This window comes from Syngnathus leptorhynchus, unplaced genomic scaffold (assembly GCF_054491065.1).
Source record: "Syngnathus leptorhynchus isolate UIUO unplaced genomic scaffold, UIUO_Slep HiC_scaffold_778, whole genome shotgun sequence".
NCBI classification, from domain to species: Eukaryota; Metazoa; Chordata; class Actinopteri; order Syngnathiformes; family Syngnathidae; genus Syngnathus; species Syngnathus leptorhynchus.
In genome coordinates, this window is record NW_028232616.1 from 8870 (window position 1) to 25788 (window position 16919).

General features: G+C 41.5%; 1 protein-coding gene across 1 annotated transcript; it reads right to left on the reverse strand.

The window, feature by feature from the left end:
* Positions 1 to 3641: 3641 nt before the first annotated feature.
* Positions 3642 to 16904, reverse strand: LOC147036185 (ATPase family gene 2 protein homolog A-like). The gene is made up of 11 exons (XM_085905323.1): positions 16750 to 16904; positions 16425 to 16549; positions 15209 to 15366; positions 14858 to 14919; positions 13824 to 14435; positions 13323 to 13452; positions 13184 to 13240; positions 12732 to 12855; positions 11673 to 11774; positions 11276 to 11429; positions 3642 to 4935 (listed from the first exon to the last, which is right to left on the reverse strand). Exons 1-11 carry the CDS (start codon positions 16889 to 16891, stop codon positions 4772 to 4774), a joined length of 1830 nt encoding a protein of 609 aa, XP_085761449.1. The 5' UTR covers positions 16892 to 16904; the 3' UTR covers positions 3642 to 4771.
* Between the last annotated feature and the right edge of the window lie 15 nt (positions 16905 to 16919).

Consider the following 16919-nt stretch of genomic DNA (forward strand, 5'->3'; position numbering starts at 1 on the left):
ATCGCTAATTAGGGTTTCAAACTAGGGTTAGGGTTTCCGATTAGGGTTTTAAAACCTGGTTAGGGTTTCGAACTGGGTTTTAAAACTAGGGTTAGGGTTTCCAACCAGGGTTTCAACCTACTTTTAGGGTTTCTAAGATTAGGGTTTCTGACTAGGCTTTAGGGTTAGGGTTTCCGACTAGGGTTTCCAACCAGTCTTGGGATCGCTAATTAGGGTTTCAAACTAGGGTTAGGGTTTCCGATTAGGGTTTTAAAACCTGGTTAGGGTTTCGAACTGGGTTTTAAAACTAGGGTTAGGGTTTCCAACCAGGGTTTCAACCTACTTTTAGGGTTTCTAAGATTAGGGTTTCTGACTAGGCTTTAGGGTTAGGGTTTCCGACTAGGGTTTCCAACCAGTCTTGGGATCGCTAATTAGGGTTTCAAACTAGGGTTAGGGTTTCCGATTAGGGTTTTAAAACCTGGTTAGGGTTTCGAACTGGGTTTTAAAACTAGGGTTAGGGTTTCCAACCAGGGTTTCAACCTACTTTTAGGGTTTCTAAGATTAGGGTTTCTGACTAGGCTTTAGGGTTAGGGTTTCCGACTAGGGTTTCCAACCAGTCTTGGGATCGCTAATTAGGGTTTCAAACTAGGGTTAGGGTTTCCGATTAGGGTTTTAAAACCTGGTTAGGGTTTCGAACTGGGTTTTAAAACTAGGGTTAGGGTTTCCAACCAGGGTTTCAACCTACTTTTAGGGTTTCTAAGATTAGGGTTTCTGACTAGGCTTTAGGGTTAGGGTTTCCGACTAGGGTTTTCCAACCAGTCTTGGGATCGCTAATTAGGGTTTCAAACTAGGGTTAGGGTTTCCGACTAGGGTTTTAAAACCTGGTTAGGGTTTCGAACTGGGTTTTAAAACTAGGGTTAGGGTTTCCAACCAGGGTTTCAACCTACTTTTAGGGTTTCTAAGATTAGGGTTTCTGACTAGGCTTTAGGGTTAGGGTTTCCGACTAGGGTTTTCCAACCAGTCTTGGGATCGCTAATTAGGGTTTCAAACTAGGGTTAGGGTTTCCGACTAGGGTTTTAAAACCTGGTTAGGGTTTCGAACTGGGTTTTAAAACTAGGGTTAGGGTTTCCAACCAGGGTTTCAACCTACTTTTAGGGTTTCTAAGATTAGGGTTTCTGACTAGGCTTTAGGGTTAGGGTTTCCGACTAGGGTTTCCAACCAGTCTTGGGATCGCTAATTAGGGTTTCAAACTAGGGTTAGGGTTTCCAATTAGGGTTTTAAAACCTGGTTAGGGTTTCGAACTGGGTTTTAAAACTAGGGTTAGGGTTTCCAACCAGGGTTTCAACCTACTTTTAGGGTTTCTAAGATTAGGGTTTCTGACTAGGCTTTAGGGTTAGGGTTTCCGACTAGGGTTTCCAACCAGTCTTGGGATCGCTAATTAGGGTTTCAAACTAGGGTTAGGGTTTCCGATTAGGGTTTTAAAACCTGGTTAGGGTTTCGAACTGGGTTTTAAAACTAGGGTTAGGGTTTCCAACCAGGGTTTCAACCTACTTTTAGGGTTTCTAAGATTAGGGTTTCTGACTAGGCTTTAGGGTTAGGGTTTCCGACTAGGGTTTCCAACCAGTCTTGGGATCGCTAATTAGGGTTTCAAACTAGGGTTAGGGTTTCCGATTAGGGTTTTAAAACCTGGTTAGGGTTTCGAACTGGGTTTTAAAACTAGGGTTAGGGTTTCCAACCAGGGTTTCAACCTACTTTTAGGGTTTCTAAGATTAGGGTTTCTGACTAGGCTTTAGGGTTAGGGTTTCCGACTAGGGTTTCCAACCAGTCTTGGGATCGCTAATTAGGGTTTCAAACTAGGGTTAGGGTTTCCGATTAGGGTTTTAAAACCTGGTTAGGGTTTCGAACTGGGTTTTAAAACTAGGGTTAGGGTTTCCAACCAGGGTTTCAACCTACTTTTAGGGTTTCTAAGATTAGGGTTTCTGACTAGGCTTTAGGGTTAGGGTTTCCGACTAGGGTTTTCCAACCAGTCTTGGGATCGCTAATTAGGGTTTCAAACTAGGGTTAGGGTTTCCGACTAGGGTTTTAAAACCTGGTTAGGGTTTCGAACTGGGTTTTAAAACTAGGGTTAGGGTTTCCAACCAGGGTTTCAACCTACTTTTAGGGTTTCTAAGATTTGGGTTTCTGACTAGGCTTTAGGGTTAGGGTTTCCGACTAGGGTTTTCCAACCAGTCTTGGGATCGCTAATTAGGGTTTCAAACTAGGGTTAGGGTTTCCGACTAGGGTTTTAAAACCTGGTTAGGGTTTCGAACTGGGTTTTAAAACTAGGGTTAGGGTTTCCAACCAGGGTTTCAACCTACTTTTAGGGTTTCTAAGATTAGGGTTTCTGACTAGGCTTTAGGGTTAGGGTTTCCGACTAGGGTTTCCAACCAGTCTTGGGATCGCTAATTAGGGTTTCAAACTAGGGTTAGGGTTTCCGATTAGGGTTTTAAAACCTGGTTAGGGTTTCGAACTGGGTTTTAAAACTAGGGTTAGGGTTTCCAACCAGGGTTTCAACCTACTTTTAGGGTTTCTAAGATTAGGGTTTCTGACTAGGCTTTAGGGTTAGGGTTTCCGACTAGGGTTTCCAACCAGTCTTGGGATCGCTAATTAGGGTTTCAAACTAGGGTTAGGGTTTCCGATTAGGGTTTTAAAACCTGGTTAGGGTTTCGAACTGGGTTTTAAAACTAGGGTTAGGGTTTCCAACCAGGGTTTCAACCTACTTTTAGGGTTTCTAAGATTAGGGTTTCTGACTAGGCTTTAGGGTTAGGGTTTCCGACTAGGGTTTCCAACCAGTCTTGGGATCGCTAATTAGGGTTTCAAACTAGGGTTAGGGTTTCCGATTAGGGTTTTAAAACCTGGTTAGGGTTTCGAACTGGGTTTTAAAACTAGGGTTAGGGTTTCCAACCAGGGTTTCAACCTACTTTTAGGGTTTCTAAGATTAGGGTTTCTGACTAGGCTTTAGGGTTAGGGTTTCCGACTAGGGTTTCCAACCAGTCTTGGGATCGCTAATTAGGGTTTCAAACTAGGGTTAGGGTTTCCGATTAGGGTTTTAAAACCTGGTTAGGGTTTCGAACTGGGTTTTAAAACTAGGGTTAGGGTTTCCAACCAGGGTTTCAACCTACTTTTTAGGGTTTCTAAGATTAGGGTCTTCTTAAAGGCACATAATGCGCATGAATATTTTTCATATTTTCCATCGAATTTATGCTTACAACGGGCATTCTCATTGGTTGCCAATTGCTCAACTTTGCTGAAAGCCTCACATTCATTTTGCATTGCACTTGTCCTGATTCGGGTCACGGAGGAACCTATTCCAACTGATTTTGGAGGATAACTGAACCAGGAACCTCTCGTCTGCGAGCCAGATGTGCTAACCACTGTAGCGCTGTGCTGTCATTGGTCCAAAGGATGGTGATGAATTCATTATGAATTAGTAAGGCACAAGTACCTCCGTACGTGATTGGAGAGGTCCTCTGAGGAACTCGAGCCACGCACTGATTGGGCCTCCGCTGGAAGTTTCTTATATAAAAGGGATTAGAAACAAATGTTTTCACTCATGTGGATATAATCAAGTCCGGAGCTCTGCGGCTAGTTTTTCAGCTGAGCTGCCAAAGAGGAGGGCTGGGGGTCACTTTCCAGTTCCCGGAACTCGCCGCAAGGAGTGAACATCGCTGGATGTGAACAGTGTGGCAAAAAAGGCGGTGCACACATGATAGGACGGACATATCGTCTTCATTTTCTTTTCTGTTTTTTATGTTGGCGTCTGGCAGGAACCCTCGGTGAGCCCATCTGCTTTGAATTACCAATGGAAGATGATGTTAACCTTCTTCCTGTCCATTAGGTCCTACACATGCAATGTCAAAACATCCTTCGTTTTGCGACTACAACACTCACAGGCTTTCTTTCACTCCTTCTTTGAGGGGAGGTTATTTACATTTAGAATCGCTTTTTTTTTTTTTTTATAAGTGAAAGCATTTGAGTGAAAAGCTACTTGATTTAAGGTCATCTTGTGGTACATATTGGATATCAATTCAAATGTTTGAGGGAAAGTCATCCCCGCATAGTCGGCCGAGTTCATGATTCTCTGATTCATCGTTTTGTTTTTGTCAATGAAAGCTAACTAGTCAATGAGAAATCCCTCCTTTCAACTTCAACAAGGAAGCCAAAGCTTCGCACTTAACTGTGTTAGCATGAGCCACATTCTTTTAATTAAAAAACTAAAAAAGTTCTCAAGCTACTCTATAAAATAAAATTGAGTGAAGCTCAGCCTTTGGCTCGTGAATATTATAGTTAGCTCGCAATGTGCTTTTGGTGTCATGACAAATTCATTAACAAATATATTAAAATAAAAACAAATTGCCAGGGTGAAAGACGGCAATTTTTCAGCTGGTCTCAAGTTTGACACCTCTCTCCGAAAGCCTATGAAACCTTTGTACGAATCCAAAGTAATTATTTTGACTGTGGGGTGCCACATTTTGTTGTTGTTTATGGAATAAGAACAAAGCCTATTAATCCAACCGGTTTCATCCATTTTCTGAGCTGACCTTTTATTTGACATTGCCCCCTATTTTTGATTGAAGTTGACATTAAAGTACCCTCACGTGACTCAACCCTGAAAGAAGCTGTATTAAAGTGCTTCATATTTCATGACGCAAAATTATTCAGAGTATTGTGTTTAAATCCGAACACAACTCAGCGGGGGCACAAGGAACATATTGGAACATTTTTGATTTGGGTTCCACTTGAAATCTAAGGCTTACGTTACCTTGGGAACATCGATGGAGACCTCCCTCATGGCACTGGGCTTCACCACTGACATGGCCCACTGCAAGTCGGACAAAGTGACGGTCACGTTGCCCATCAGCTGCTGGTCTGACGGGTTGTCAGATGCTCCGATCGCTCGTCTCAGTGCATTTAAACCTGCAGAAAAGACAATTAGTGTTGACTGCACTTTGGTTGGCATCTTATTCCTTTGCATGCAGCATAACCGCGAAATGCTGCTTCACCATGTTTGCTTTGAACGTTGGGCTCCACTAATTGACCCTAGTCTGGAGACCCCAGGGTTCAACTCAGTTTATTTTCCATTTCGTCAATGTAATCACACGCTACACCCTTCAGATATTTCCAAGACCAGTCGCACAAGTTTAAAGGCAAATCTACAGCTGACTGGAAGCTAGTGTAAAGCCTTTAGATCTGGAGTAATATATTCTGATCCCTTTGTTCTGGTCACAACGAGCTGGAATATTCTGAATGAGCTGCTGCTGTTTGATGCTGTTTTGAGTGAGTCCAATCAGAAGACAGATACAATAATCAAGTCTACTGGAGATATAAAAAGCATCGTTAGAACTCACTGGTCAGGTCACTTTTAAAGCCCCGGAAAGAGAGGCACTGTTACTAGTTTTTAGGTGTTGTATTCATCTCATGGGATCATAATCTAAGAGGATTCTTTAAATACCAATTTAATTAAAAGCAAAGACTGGAAAAAAAGATTTGAATTGTTGCCTTCAAATACAGTAGGCCATTAACCTGACAAAGAGCAACGGCAAGGAAGTGGGACTTGTTTACGACGTTGTGACTCGAGGCATTTCATCCCGGCTCCAACATTTAATCCAATTTAAACTCAAAAGCATTTGGGCGGCTACGCGATGCGACCGTACACGCCGGGCAAATTCAAACCAAATGAAGGCTAATTCCCCCTTTTTGACATACTAAGTGGGAAGCGCATGAGGTTTGAATAGGAGACATCAGCATTAAAGCTGGGAGGAGACAGGCAAAACATTGATGTGTCACTATCAAAACTCAGCCTTTGTTCGCCACACAAAAGAAGTCACGGGAAAGCGCTTAAGAAGAAACTAGCGAGGCGACGAGTGAGTTTTCACGCACAAAGCAGAGGATGTCTGGAAGAAAGAGCGTATTTATTCGCAGGAAAAGGTTTTTAGGAGCACAAAAGAGACAACTCTTGGCTGGAAAATTCCATGAAAGCAGGAGAAGTTATTTCAAACGTTCACGATGGACAGAAGGAACGCGCAGTTTGTTTCACGGTGGAACTATTTCAAGTCTCGGATAGTGGGGTATTCACCGCCCCGGCATAAACGTCGGCGTACACTTATATTTATGATAGTTCGCGGTTGCTATGAAGTTGACGTTGCAGATGGATTGTGAGGTTTTAGAGAGACAATGATTTCACACTCCAAACAAAATTTCAGCAGCATTCCATCAGTCATACGCAGTCGGGGATCAACCAGGTCGAGAGGTAGCGACTACCATCAATTCAAAATAATTGTTGGGATTACCGCAGGATTGCAATGCTTAATCAATTAACCAACGATTCAATTATCCAATTCGTCCTTCAACATTTTTAATTAATCGTTTCATATAGCGGCTCGGTGGGGCACTGGTTAGCACGTCCGCCTCACAGTTAGGGGATGAGAGTTTGATTCCACCTCCGGCCTCCCTGTATGCAGTTTGCATGTTCTCCCCGTGCTTGTGTGGGGTTTTTTCCGGGAACTCTGGTTTCCTCCCCCAAAAACATGCTTGGTAGGCCAATTGAGCACTCCAAATTGCTTCTAGGTGTGAGTGTGGATGGTTGTTTGTCTCTGCCGACTGCTGGGATAGGCTCCAGCACGCCCGCGACCCCTGTGAGGACAAGCGGTATCGAAAATGCACCGCCAATTTGACCAAATGTCCAAACAGGTTCTTTTTTTAAAAACATGATTTATCAATTAATCGTCAACGTAATCAACAGATGAATCGATTATCAAAACAATCATCAGTTGGGTTATTAAACAGTGTCGTCAGTATATGACAATTTGTTTTACTCGCGTTTTTTTTTCTATTTGTTGGCATGTTTGTCAAACTAGTTATTAAGTTATTAACGTAAATGGGACCGTATCTGCATGGTACACACCAAACAGTCTGTCTCAGATCTGAACTTGATTTTTTATTTATTTCATATGCTACTGCCTTTTTTGTTTGATGCAGAACACGGTGGATTTGCCAGGTTGCATACCTGAGCACACGCCAAACCCGCTCAAGGTTAGTGCTCTACAATTCCAAGAAAGGATTGAAAACCAATGAGAAAAATAGTCTTTTTTGCAGCCATGACAGGATGTGGGCAAATGCATACAGCCCAATTTATATGTGGTGTGTGTGTGTGTGTGTGTGTGTGTGTGTGTGTGTGTGTGTGTGTGTGTGTGTGTGTGTGTGTGTGTGTGTGTGTGTGTGTGTGCGCGCGTCCAAATTCAACCTTGTTAAGAGTTATGTTTGAAGGCTAGTCCTTTAATCAATCATTTTTAATTGTATCAATTTAATTGACATGGCAACAGAGGCTGAAATTCGACTGCACAAAAAAAAAAATCTAACATGCTGAACACGTACGGGAAGCAGCACAACTGGGAGAAGTGCTACAAAGCGGAAGGAAAAGACTATTAGGTATAAATGACGACAAGTTTATCGAACATATCCAGTATTTGGTAATAGATGTACTGTTTTTCCAGACTAAGTCGCTCTGGAATACAAGTCGCACTAGCCATAAAATGCATAATAAAGAAGAAAAAGAAATATAAGTCACACTGGAGTATAAGTTGCATTTTTGGGGGAAATGTATTTGATAAAACACCACACCAAGAACAGACATGTCATCTTGGCAATTTAAAATAAAAATAGAATCGAAGCAACAACAGGCTGAATAATTGTACGGTATGCTAACGTTACATGACACAAAATCAAGCAACTGAGAAAAAGAGCTTGAAATGAATTAAAGTCGACTTAAATCACATGAACATAACATATTAAGAGTTATTCAGATAACTATAGCATAAATATCATGCTGACAAGTTTATCGAACCATCCGTGTCACTCCAAATCATTAAATCCAACAAAATCTTCATCCTGTGTCAGTTTTAAACAACTCCACTAACACCTGAGGTAGAAGATGCAGCACTTCCTCTTCTACGTGGCTTACGTCAGACTCATGGTCAGTTGCAGTTCCAATTATTCCACAGGGCTAGAGCGCCCTCATGTGGTTTAGTGTGAAAAAAAATGTGAAATGTGTAAATAATTTCACACACAAGTCGTTCCTGAGTCTAAGTCGTACCTTGGCCAATCTATGAAAAAAAAACGTGATTTATAGTCCAGAAAATATGGTAGGTTAGTGCTTCTGATCGATATGAGAAGCACAGGAGGCCTCGTTGCCCCACCACTGGTTGGTACTAAACGAACGAGAAACAACGTGAGATAAGGAAAGGAAAATTCTTCACTAAAGAAAGCAGCCTCGTTTTATAACTCTGAATTAAACCCTGCACGTGGACAATGATTAGTAGTTCCAAAGCCATCCTGCAACTGCGTTTCAATCCCACAGTTGGATAACCGTATATTAGCGACAACCATTTCCAGCGCACGTGTTGGCCTTCCTGCTCAGAGGCAGCGGGGTTCTCAGTGTGGCAAATTTTGAAGTGGTACGGACGGGCCGGGAGCCAGCATGCAGTCACCGGGAGGGGGGGCTGCATCCTGTTTGCAATTTCCAGCTTGAGGTGAGGGAAACGTGGCGACAAACACAATGAATGCAGGTTTGTCAACAACAAGTCAAATTGGGGTCAGCGTGTTTCTTCCAATCGAGTACGAGATCCCCCTCGAGGGTGCCGCATCTCCTCAGTCAAAAAACGACAACGACGCTAACATCGCTTTGCTTGCACAAAAAACATCTGGTCTGAGTGGAAGCGAGCTGGCGAGGCAGGATGTGGAAAGAAGACGGAGTGAGGCAGGAGATGTGGCGTACCGGCTCCAACGCACAACATGTGCACTTAACCCCCCAAGGCGGCAGATCCCGGCGCTGAGACAGTGGCGGTAGTAGCGGTAGCGGCTTCCGCCCAAGAGAAGACGTTGCCATCACAAACACATTTGGGAAATGTTCTCTACCATGCATGTTTTTTGGATGTGGGAGGAAACCAGAGTGCTAATTACAAGAACATTTAGCTACCTGTGACCGAGAAAAATGAACAAGCATTAATAACCAACTCTGTACTTCTAAAGTTGGACCACTTGTTTTGCAAATGTCCTTTCTTGCATATTCTGATCCCACTCAATCTCTGGAAAGAATTGGGAGTGCACATAAGGTTCAAATTAAAGTGTGTTGTGCTGTCGCTGGCCCCCCACCCCCTTTTTTTTTTTTTTCCTCCCCTCTGCCTGTCTTCCTTCCCATCGGATGTTTTCATAACCAAACCAAATGTGTGCTCTGAGTAGGCCAAAAGCCAAAAATGTTGGAGTCACATTGTTGAATTGAGTTTCCGCTGCCCTGCAGGCATCCGTCAATCTCGTCACAAGCTCTATTAGGATTGCCCAATAGTAAAAGGTGACATTCACGAGTTGTGCTTATCCACCGCTACGATCCAAAGTATAGACCCTATAGACTGGAATTCATTCACAATTTTTGGACTGGATTTGTGTTCTTCATCTAATATTTTTTCTAAATTTTTACTGCTCACTAAGGTTTTTCAGTACCCCCTATTTTTGCATTTTTTTTATTTAATATTTGATCATTTCTTTTCTTATAATATTTCCCAGCTTTGGGCTAACATTTGTTTTATTTCAAATATTTGTGAGGAGTATTTGTTTTTTCAATTCCCTAGTATTGATGTGCTTTTTGTTTCATATAAAAAAACAATCCAAGACTTTTGTGTGACTTGACTAATGGTAGTCAAGTGATGTCAAAATGTGTTTCTATTGCTCAAGAGCATGTGGAGGGACAACGTCTCTTGAGGAAATTGCTGAATATTTACAATAAGAATAATAATACAACCGCAGGAACGTATTCATGACTTGCTCGGGCTTCCGGAATACCTGTGCGGTATTTACAAAAGACAACATCTGCTTTCTCCTGAAACACCGGCTGTATTTAGTATTATTTACAAATATTTGTGAGTTTTTCAATCTAATTGTTTGACATCCCCGAGAGCACAATGTAGGCCAAATCGAGCTCCTCCCGCATACTTTCCTGCATGCATCTGCCTTTTAATTTCCTTTCCGCCGTTTAACTGTTTTAACTGAAGCATGTTAGCCAAATAATTTGGGAGGGGGGGGTGGGCGGGGGAGCAAATTACTTTTAGTTGTAAAGTTAGGGAAGTAAATCTTTCTGTTTATTATTGCTCATAATCAAGTTTACGACCACCCTTTTTTTTGTTTTGGTGGGCTTTCCCTATTTACAGATGCTTGTAAACAGCGGGGCCTGGATGTGGCACAAACTAAACAAGGTCGTGCACGCATACACACACGGACCAATTGAGTCCATCCAGCTAGACACCAACAGACCACATGATGGCTTCAAATTTCCAATGCAACATCTTCTACTTTCCTTTTCCTGATGCACTATCTTGAAATAATAACTTCATAAAAAATAAAATAAAAACAGCGGCTTATATCTGGGAGGGTCTTTTTGGATTCAATTTTTTTCTTCTTGAGCGAGATATCATTTACTCTCTTCAATTTAGAAGCTCATTTCTATGCGAAGACAAGATGTAGAGAATGCAATATGGCCAGCTGACTGAGTCCACAATTGAATCAAGCATGTCCCAAAAATGCAACCATCCACCTGCAGTCATTACATAGCTTCCATTGATCCCAAAATAAATACCTCGACTGTATCCAGACCTGTACCTAGATCCTTGAAAACCTGCCAGTCACGGCAATTTACAGCAAAAACGTGCTCTCGGACCACCCAGGACGCATACACACATATACTAAGTCAGAATGTGTGTCATTTGGGTGTGTGTGAAGAGTTGTGGGTGAGGAGGGGGAGGATGAGGAGAAGGAAGAGGACGTGGTTTTGGTGGTTTATGTCTTTGGGAGTGCAATACCACGGAAACCCCCAACTTCCTTTTATGTCAATATCAACACACGAAATTTAAAACACAAGTCATTCTGGAAGGAGGATGCCAGCAGTGATTATGGTTTGGAGGCGCTACAGCATAAAAAGGTGAGGTCAAGAGATGGAACCGTGGTCAAACCATTAGGTACACCTGCATGAAAGTCACTTAAAATAACACAGGTGACCAATATTCATTTTTCATTGGTGGGGTGGTAGTCAGTCATATTGTCGGAATAGCCGTGTAAAATTTGACTTATTCCACCACAATTTGAGCTGAAATAATGTTATAACAAGTAAGCTGTATTTCAATCAAATATAAAAAAATTCAAGAATAAAAAGAAAATCTTTTTTGCAATTTGCCACTCCTGTTGTGCAGAAATCACTTGCAACTATCCTTACCAGCTTCTTTGCAAACAGCAGCAAGGTCTGCACCAACATATCCGTGAGCGGCGTCAGCCAGCCGTTCCACTTCCTGCGTGGTTGCGCCGCATGGGACTGAGCTTAGATGCTTGTGCAGAATATCGGCACGCTCGGCAGGACCGGGAATTCCAACCTGCCGGCGGGTATTGCGGTTAGTGACCATACCATTGCGTCCTCGTACCGGTACAATAGGAAGCGATATTTGCATAAATCGGGAATGTTTTGTATTTAGAGATCATTTTACATCACACATGGCATTGCAATGAGCATATCTAAAATAAAGGTGGCTAGAATATAGCCTTAAAAAACTCTAAAAAAACATTGTACTTCTGTATTGATAAAAATGCAGTTTGAGGAGAAATTTTCCATCAGGTACCTCCAGCTCCTTGTCAAAGCGTCCAGGTCGCCTCAATGCCGGATCAAGAGCATGAGGCCGATTAGTGGCCCCTAGAACCAGAAGCTGTCCCGAGTGGCCCTCCTAGACAGAATCAAGAATTATTCTAAATATGCAAATACAATGATAATCAATAGGGGTTCAAGTTGTGTAAATGTGGCAAAAATATATGTATTATGTCAAATTTTAAAGCAAGAGGGAGAGTCTTAAAATCCTGACAAGCCACAGAGCAGCACTGATAGGTTCCAATGGACTAAATTCTGCATAGCTTGAACAAAAAGTCATATAAACACTATTATTACGTAATAATAAATATTTAAATGGAATAATTTGCATTTCTCCTGAGCAAAAACTTCTTTTCATATTTAATTATATGCACATACCTATTTCTAAATCCATTTATCTATGCATTCATCCATCAACACTGCTTATCCATTGTAGTCTAATAAAAATCAGTGCTTACAGAAACCTTTTTCGAAGGTGAAATTAAATTATGATGTATAGAAAAAATATTTCAAACAATTTCTCTTTTATAAGTGTAACTTAACAATAAAGCACCTGTATACTGTATGTCGCCCGTGATGCTGCAAAATGTTATGGAAAAAAAAAAAAGCTCACACTGCCTTGCGAGTCTGAATGTCTCGATTGCTAAATGAGGAGGATGAGTGCTCCTCCTTTGGCTGAGATTCTACCCCAGTAAGCCATAATGAAGGCAGGAATGAAGGAGGAGGAGGAGGAAGTGATTTGTCCAACAGACCAACCATAACCTTGATCCTCTGGACAGGAAGTCTTATAGCACCTCTGAAAACAACTACTCCTAGCTGATAATCGTCCGGTCGCGGTGACCCGAGAACTCTATTGTGTGTGTGCATGCGTGCGTGCGATCGAGTCCAACAAACCAGCATAATGTCTTAAGCAGTCCAAACTACGACATGTGCCAAACAATGGCCTCACGATACATGCCTGAAAGTGTCAGTGTACATCAGTGGGAGGACAAGGTAAAAGTGCAAGGTTGGGACCCGGTCTTGAAAGGATACTTACGGATCCGATCCCATCCATGAGAGTCAGGAGGGACGCCACCGCTCGCTTCTCCACCTCGTTCTGCGCGCCCTCTCGTTTGGGACAAAGAGCATCCAGCTCGTCGATGAAGATGATGGAAGGCGTCCTGTCAAACAAGGAGACACGCAAATTGTATGAATAGATTTAATATTAGGGAAATAAACACATGAAGAGAATTCATTATTTCATCAGAAAAATAAATAAATAAATAGATAAATAAATAAAGTGAATAATTAAGAAATGTTACGAGTATAAAGTAAAAACATAATACAATATATACAAAAACGTAAAAACATTGTCAATATAACCCTTAACACAACTTTAAAAAAGGCAATTCTACTCCAGTCCTGTAGGGGTGATAATGCCCATAACAAAGTGATGCAGACAAATCGCAAAAAAGTGAAAACAGTCCTACATGTGTACCTAAAAGTTACCTTTTTGCTGCCTCCGTAAATATTTGCCTCAGCTTCTCCTCAGTTTCACCATAGAACCTGATGAAGAAAATGACCAGCCGACTCAAATGATATGATAGTAACGACAGGGAGTTTGGCATTTGCTTAGCATGAGCCTTACTTGCTCATGATTTCTGGCCCATTGATCACCGTCATGTGAGCGCCCACCTCGTTGGCAATGGCTCGTCCAATCATGGTCTTTCCCGTGCCGGGAGGTCCATACAGAAGAATTCCTCGGGGAGCAGGGATCCCTGGTGAAGACAAAAACTTGATGTAGAAATTCAGCAAGGGCAAATACAAATAAAAAAAAATTAAATAGGAATTTAGAAAAAAAATGAGATTAAAACAACGGCATACGTTTTTCCATGAAAAGTGTCAATATTACACAAGAAAAGTTCAATATTTTGAAGAACAAAAAAATTACAACAAAACCTTCAGAAAGAAACAATTAATTGTGGTAATCCCTCATTTTTCTATGGTTCTTAAACAGTATTTTTCTTTTATGTAATATGAGAGTTTGGTTTTATTTTCATAACTTCTCAAATCTATTCTAGCAATGAGTTGTTTTGAAATCTGCTTATGAACAGAATATAATACTTTTGTTTAAATTGTCATTACATACCATAATTAGAGAAGAGTTGTGGATGTTTGAGAGGCAGCTCTATGGTCTCTCTGATGACATTCAATTGTCTGCTCAGCCCACCAATCATGCTGTATGTCACTTTTGCTCTTTTGGCTTCGGCATCCTTCTGCTTGGCTTTGCCTGAAAAACTAATCTTGGTCGTAGAGGCGAGACTGTAGAAGGTGTCAGTACTCGAAAAACCACCAGAGGGCGCTACAGAGATTTTCGGAGTATATTCTGTGCTAAAGGAACCCTCCAAGCTGGTAGTGGTGGTCTCACAGTCAACAGGGGGGTCGATATGGTTCACGATGGGAGATGCCGGGGAGAGGGGAGGGAGGCAGGAAGTGGGTCGGTGCGGTGTGCTGGCAGCAGGGGTCCCTGGAGGACCCCTTGTATCATCTAAGGCGAGCAGACCGAGTTGGAGGGACAGGTCGGCGGGGGTGGAGTTCAGTTCGGACGGCTCCTCGGTGTCATAGGGAGGACCAGGAGGAGGGAGAGATGGCCTCCGGCAGGCACCGCCGTCTTCTCCTCGTACACTTTCCACGTAAAGACTGCACGGCCGGCCAAAGTACGTGAGGGACACAATTTTGCCGGGAAGAACGATGCTTCCAACTGGGGAGGAAAAAAAAGACATGAAATGAAATCTCCACATTGAAGGCTAATGCTCCTCTTCCTTTCATTTCATAGAAAGGTTGAACATTAAGAGACTAAAATTTAACTCGTATGTGAAATAAACATTTGGAAAGAAACAAAAAAACACTTGAAATTGTACAAAAAAAGTCCATAGTTTAATACATGGAATATATTCAATACTTGAATATTATGAGATTAAATTCCACAGTTCATGAAAAAAGGTGCAATTTTAAAGAAAAGAAAAAACTAAACAGATGTTCAATGAAGTCTGTGAAGGAGCCTTTAAACTGTTTGACACTGTGCTTAAAACTATTTTGTTAATAATTGTTGACGTTATATAATTCTACCCAATACGAGACCAAAAGTTCAATTATATTCAATCCTAAGTGTTGCAAACTTACTTAACGAATTCAGCAAGAAGCTCCTGAACTCGTCCGTGTTTAATTTCTCATCATCAACAGACCTAAGAGAGGAAAAATGCACTCAATGTGACGGCTGCAGTTACACAAACATGACAACAGATGGCAGTCTCTCACTTTCTTTCACGCTGCCCTGTTGTCATGGTAACATGGTAACAAAAAAGTAGCAAATTTCAACGAGAATTTATTTTTAATCTTTTGTCTATTTTGTCAGAATAATGTCTCATATCATTTAGCAAAACACCTAGGAGTTGTTCTAAATTGTTAATTAAAAAAACAAAACATAAAAACATATTTTCTCTTTGGAAGGAGTGGTCTTGAAAAGAAGCTAACCTGGCAGAGAAAATGACTTCCTGGGCTTGAAGTACAGGACCAGTCACAGGCTGAAGCATCACCACATCGCCACATTTCACTTTTAGGTTGCTCTGTGCACACTTGGGGAGGCCCACTTTGCCACTGGGGAACGCGGCCACAGGCCATCCCACACACACCTGTCAACAAGGACAAAACACAAAATGGAAGATCAGAGAACAAAATGCGGAGATGAGAACAAAGAGCAGTGATTTTAACAAGAAATGAAAAGCAATGAATGTTAAATAAAAAAAAAAAATCATAACTAGAAGAAAAAACTATTTATTTACTAAACTAAATATTTTTTAATGAATCATAAGAAAGAAAACTCAGAATACTCTAAGAGTTTGGTTTGGAATTTGTGAGAAAAGACATGTCAAGTCAAGTCAAGTTTATTCATAGATAAGTTACGAAATGTGCAAAATTGTCAATTATTCTCAACATACATCCCCTAATATTAAACTCAGGGGGCAAGGAAAAACTCAAAAAACCCTATTGGGGAAAAACAAGAAACCTTGAGAAGAGACCACAGATGGGAGGGTCCCCCTTCCAGGATGACCAGGCTGCAATGGCTGCAGAGATGTGTACTATTTATATTAACATCAGGACTTTAAAAATATTTTTAAATTTTAGCGACCGCTCTGTCACAATGATGCGACCAGCGCTGTGCAGTTGCGCGGTCGGCGGCGCGCTACGGTTGCGAGTTCGGCGGTGCGCTGCAGTTGCACGATCGGACAAAATTAAGCTCCCTGCGCACTGAGGTCCACTTAAATCTTGGAAAGTACATAAGGACTTTAAAAATATTTTCAAAATTTCAGCGATCGCTCTAATGGGAAAACGTGATTCGGAATTCGAACGATTCACTTCTCGAACAGCCTTCTGGACGAAAACCGAGGCTCCACTGTATTGTGCAAATAAAGTAACATTTTTATGCTGACAAAGACTTTGCTCTATTTTAAGAGAATGAAAAGTACGTATTTTTATAAAGTGGCTTAACAATTGTGATTTTATGAATAAATCCAAAAATTACCAGAATGAATTTTTAATTTGATGAAGGGAGAAAATGTAATTTTGAGATGAGATCAAATGTACCAAGAATTAAGACAGAATTTTACAAGGAGTAAAGTCAACAATTGCAAGAATAAAATTTAAAAGTAGAAGGAAAAAGGCTGCTTTGTAGGATAATAAGCCAGCCTACCTCCTGTCGTCCCGTTTGACTTGTGAGGAGGACGGGTCTGCCGATGCTGACGCCGGCCGACTTTAATGAGTTGAGGCTCAGTTGTGCGAGCATCCATCTGCAACTTTTGGGGGTTTTGTCATCAGCTGTAAAGCGCAAGAAGAAAAGGAACACCTTGTAAAATAATACACGTGGAAAGCATCACCATACACGCTGCATGGTGTCTTGGTTGTTCTAGTCTGCCCCGCAGTTCTATGGTCCAGCGTTAACATCTCTCAAGTAATCCAGATTCAGACAACATTCATGCATTTTCTCTCCAAGTTTCAAGCCGGTGTATAATTATTACCTTTTTCAACAAATTCGATGACAGTCAAAGCGTTGTTGCTTTTACTCTCTTCGTGACCGGAAGTCTCCAAATTGCTCGAGGAACAGGAGTCGTCTCCTTCGTTGATCCGCTTGGATTTGTTTTTATTTTTTTTCGAAGACATAATAACAAGAAAAAATCGGACACATGTG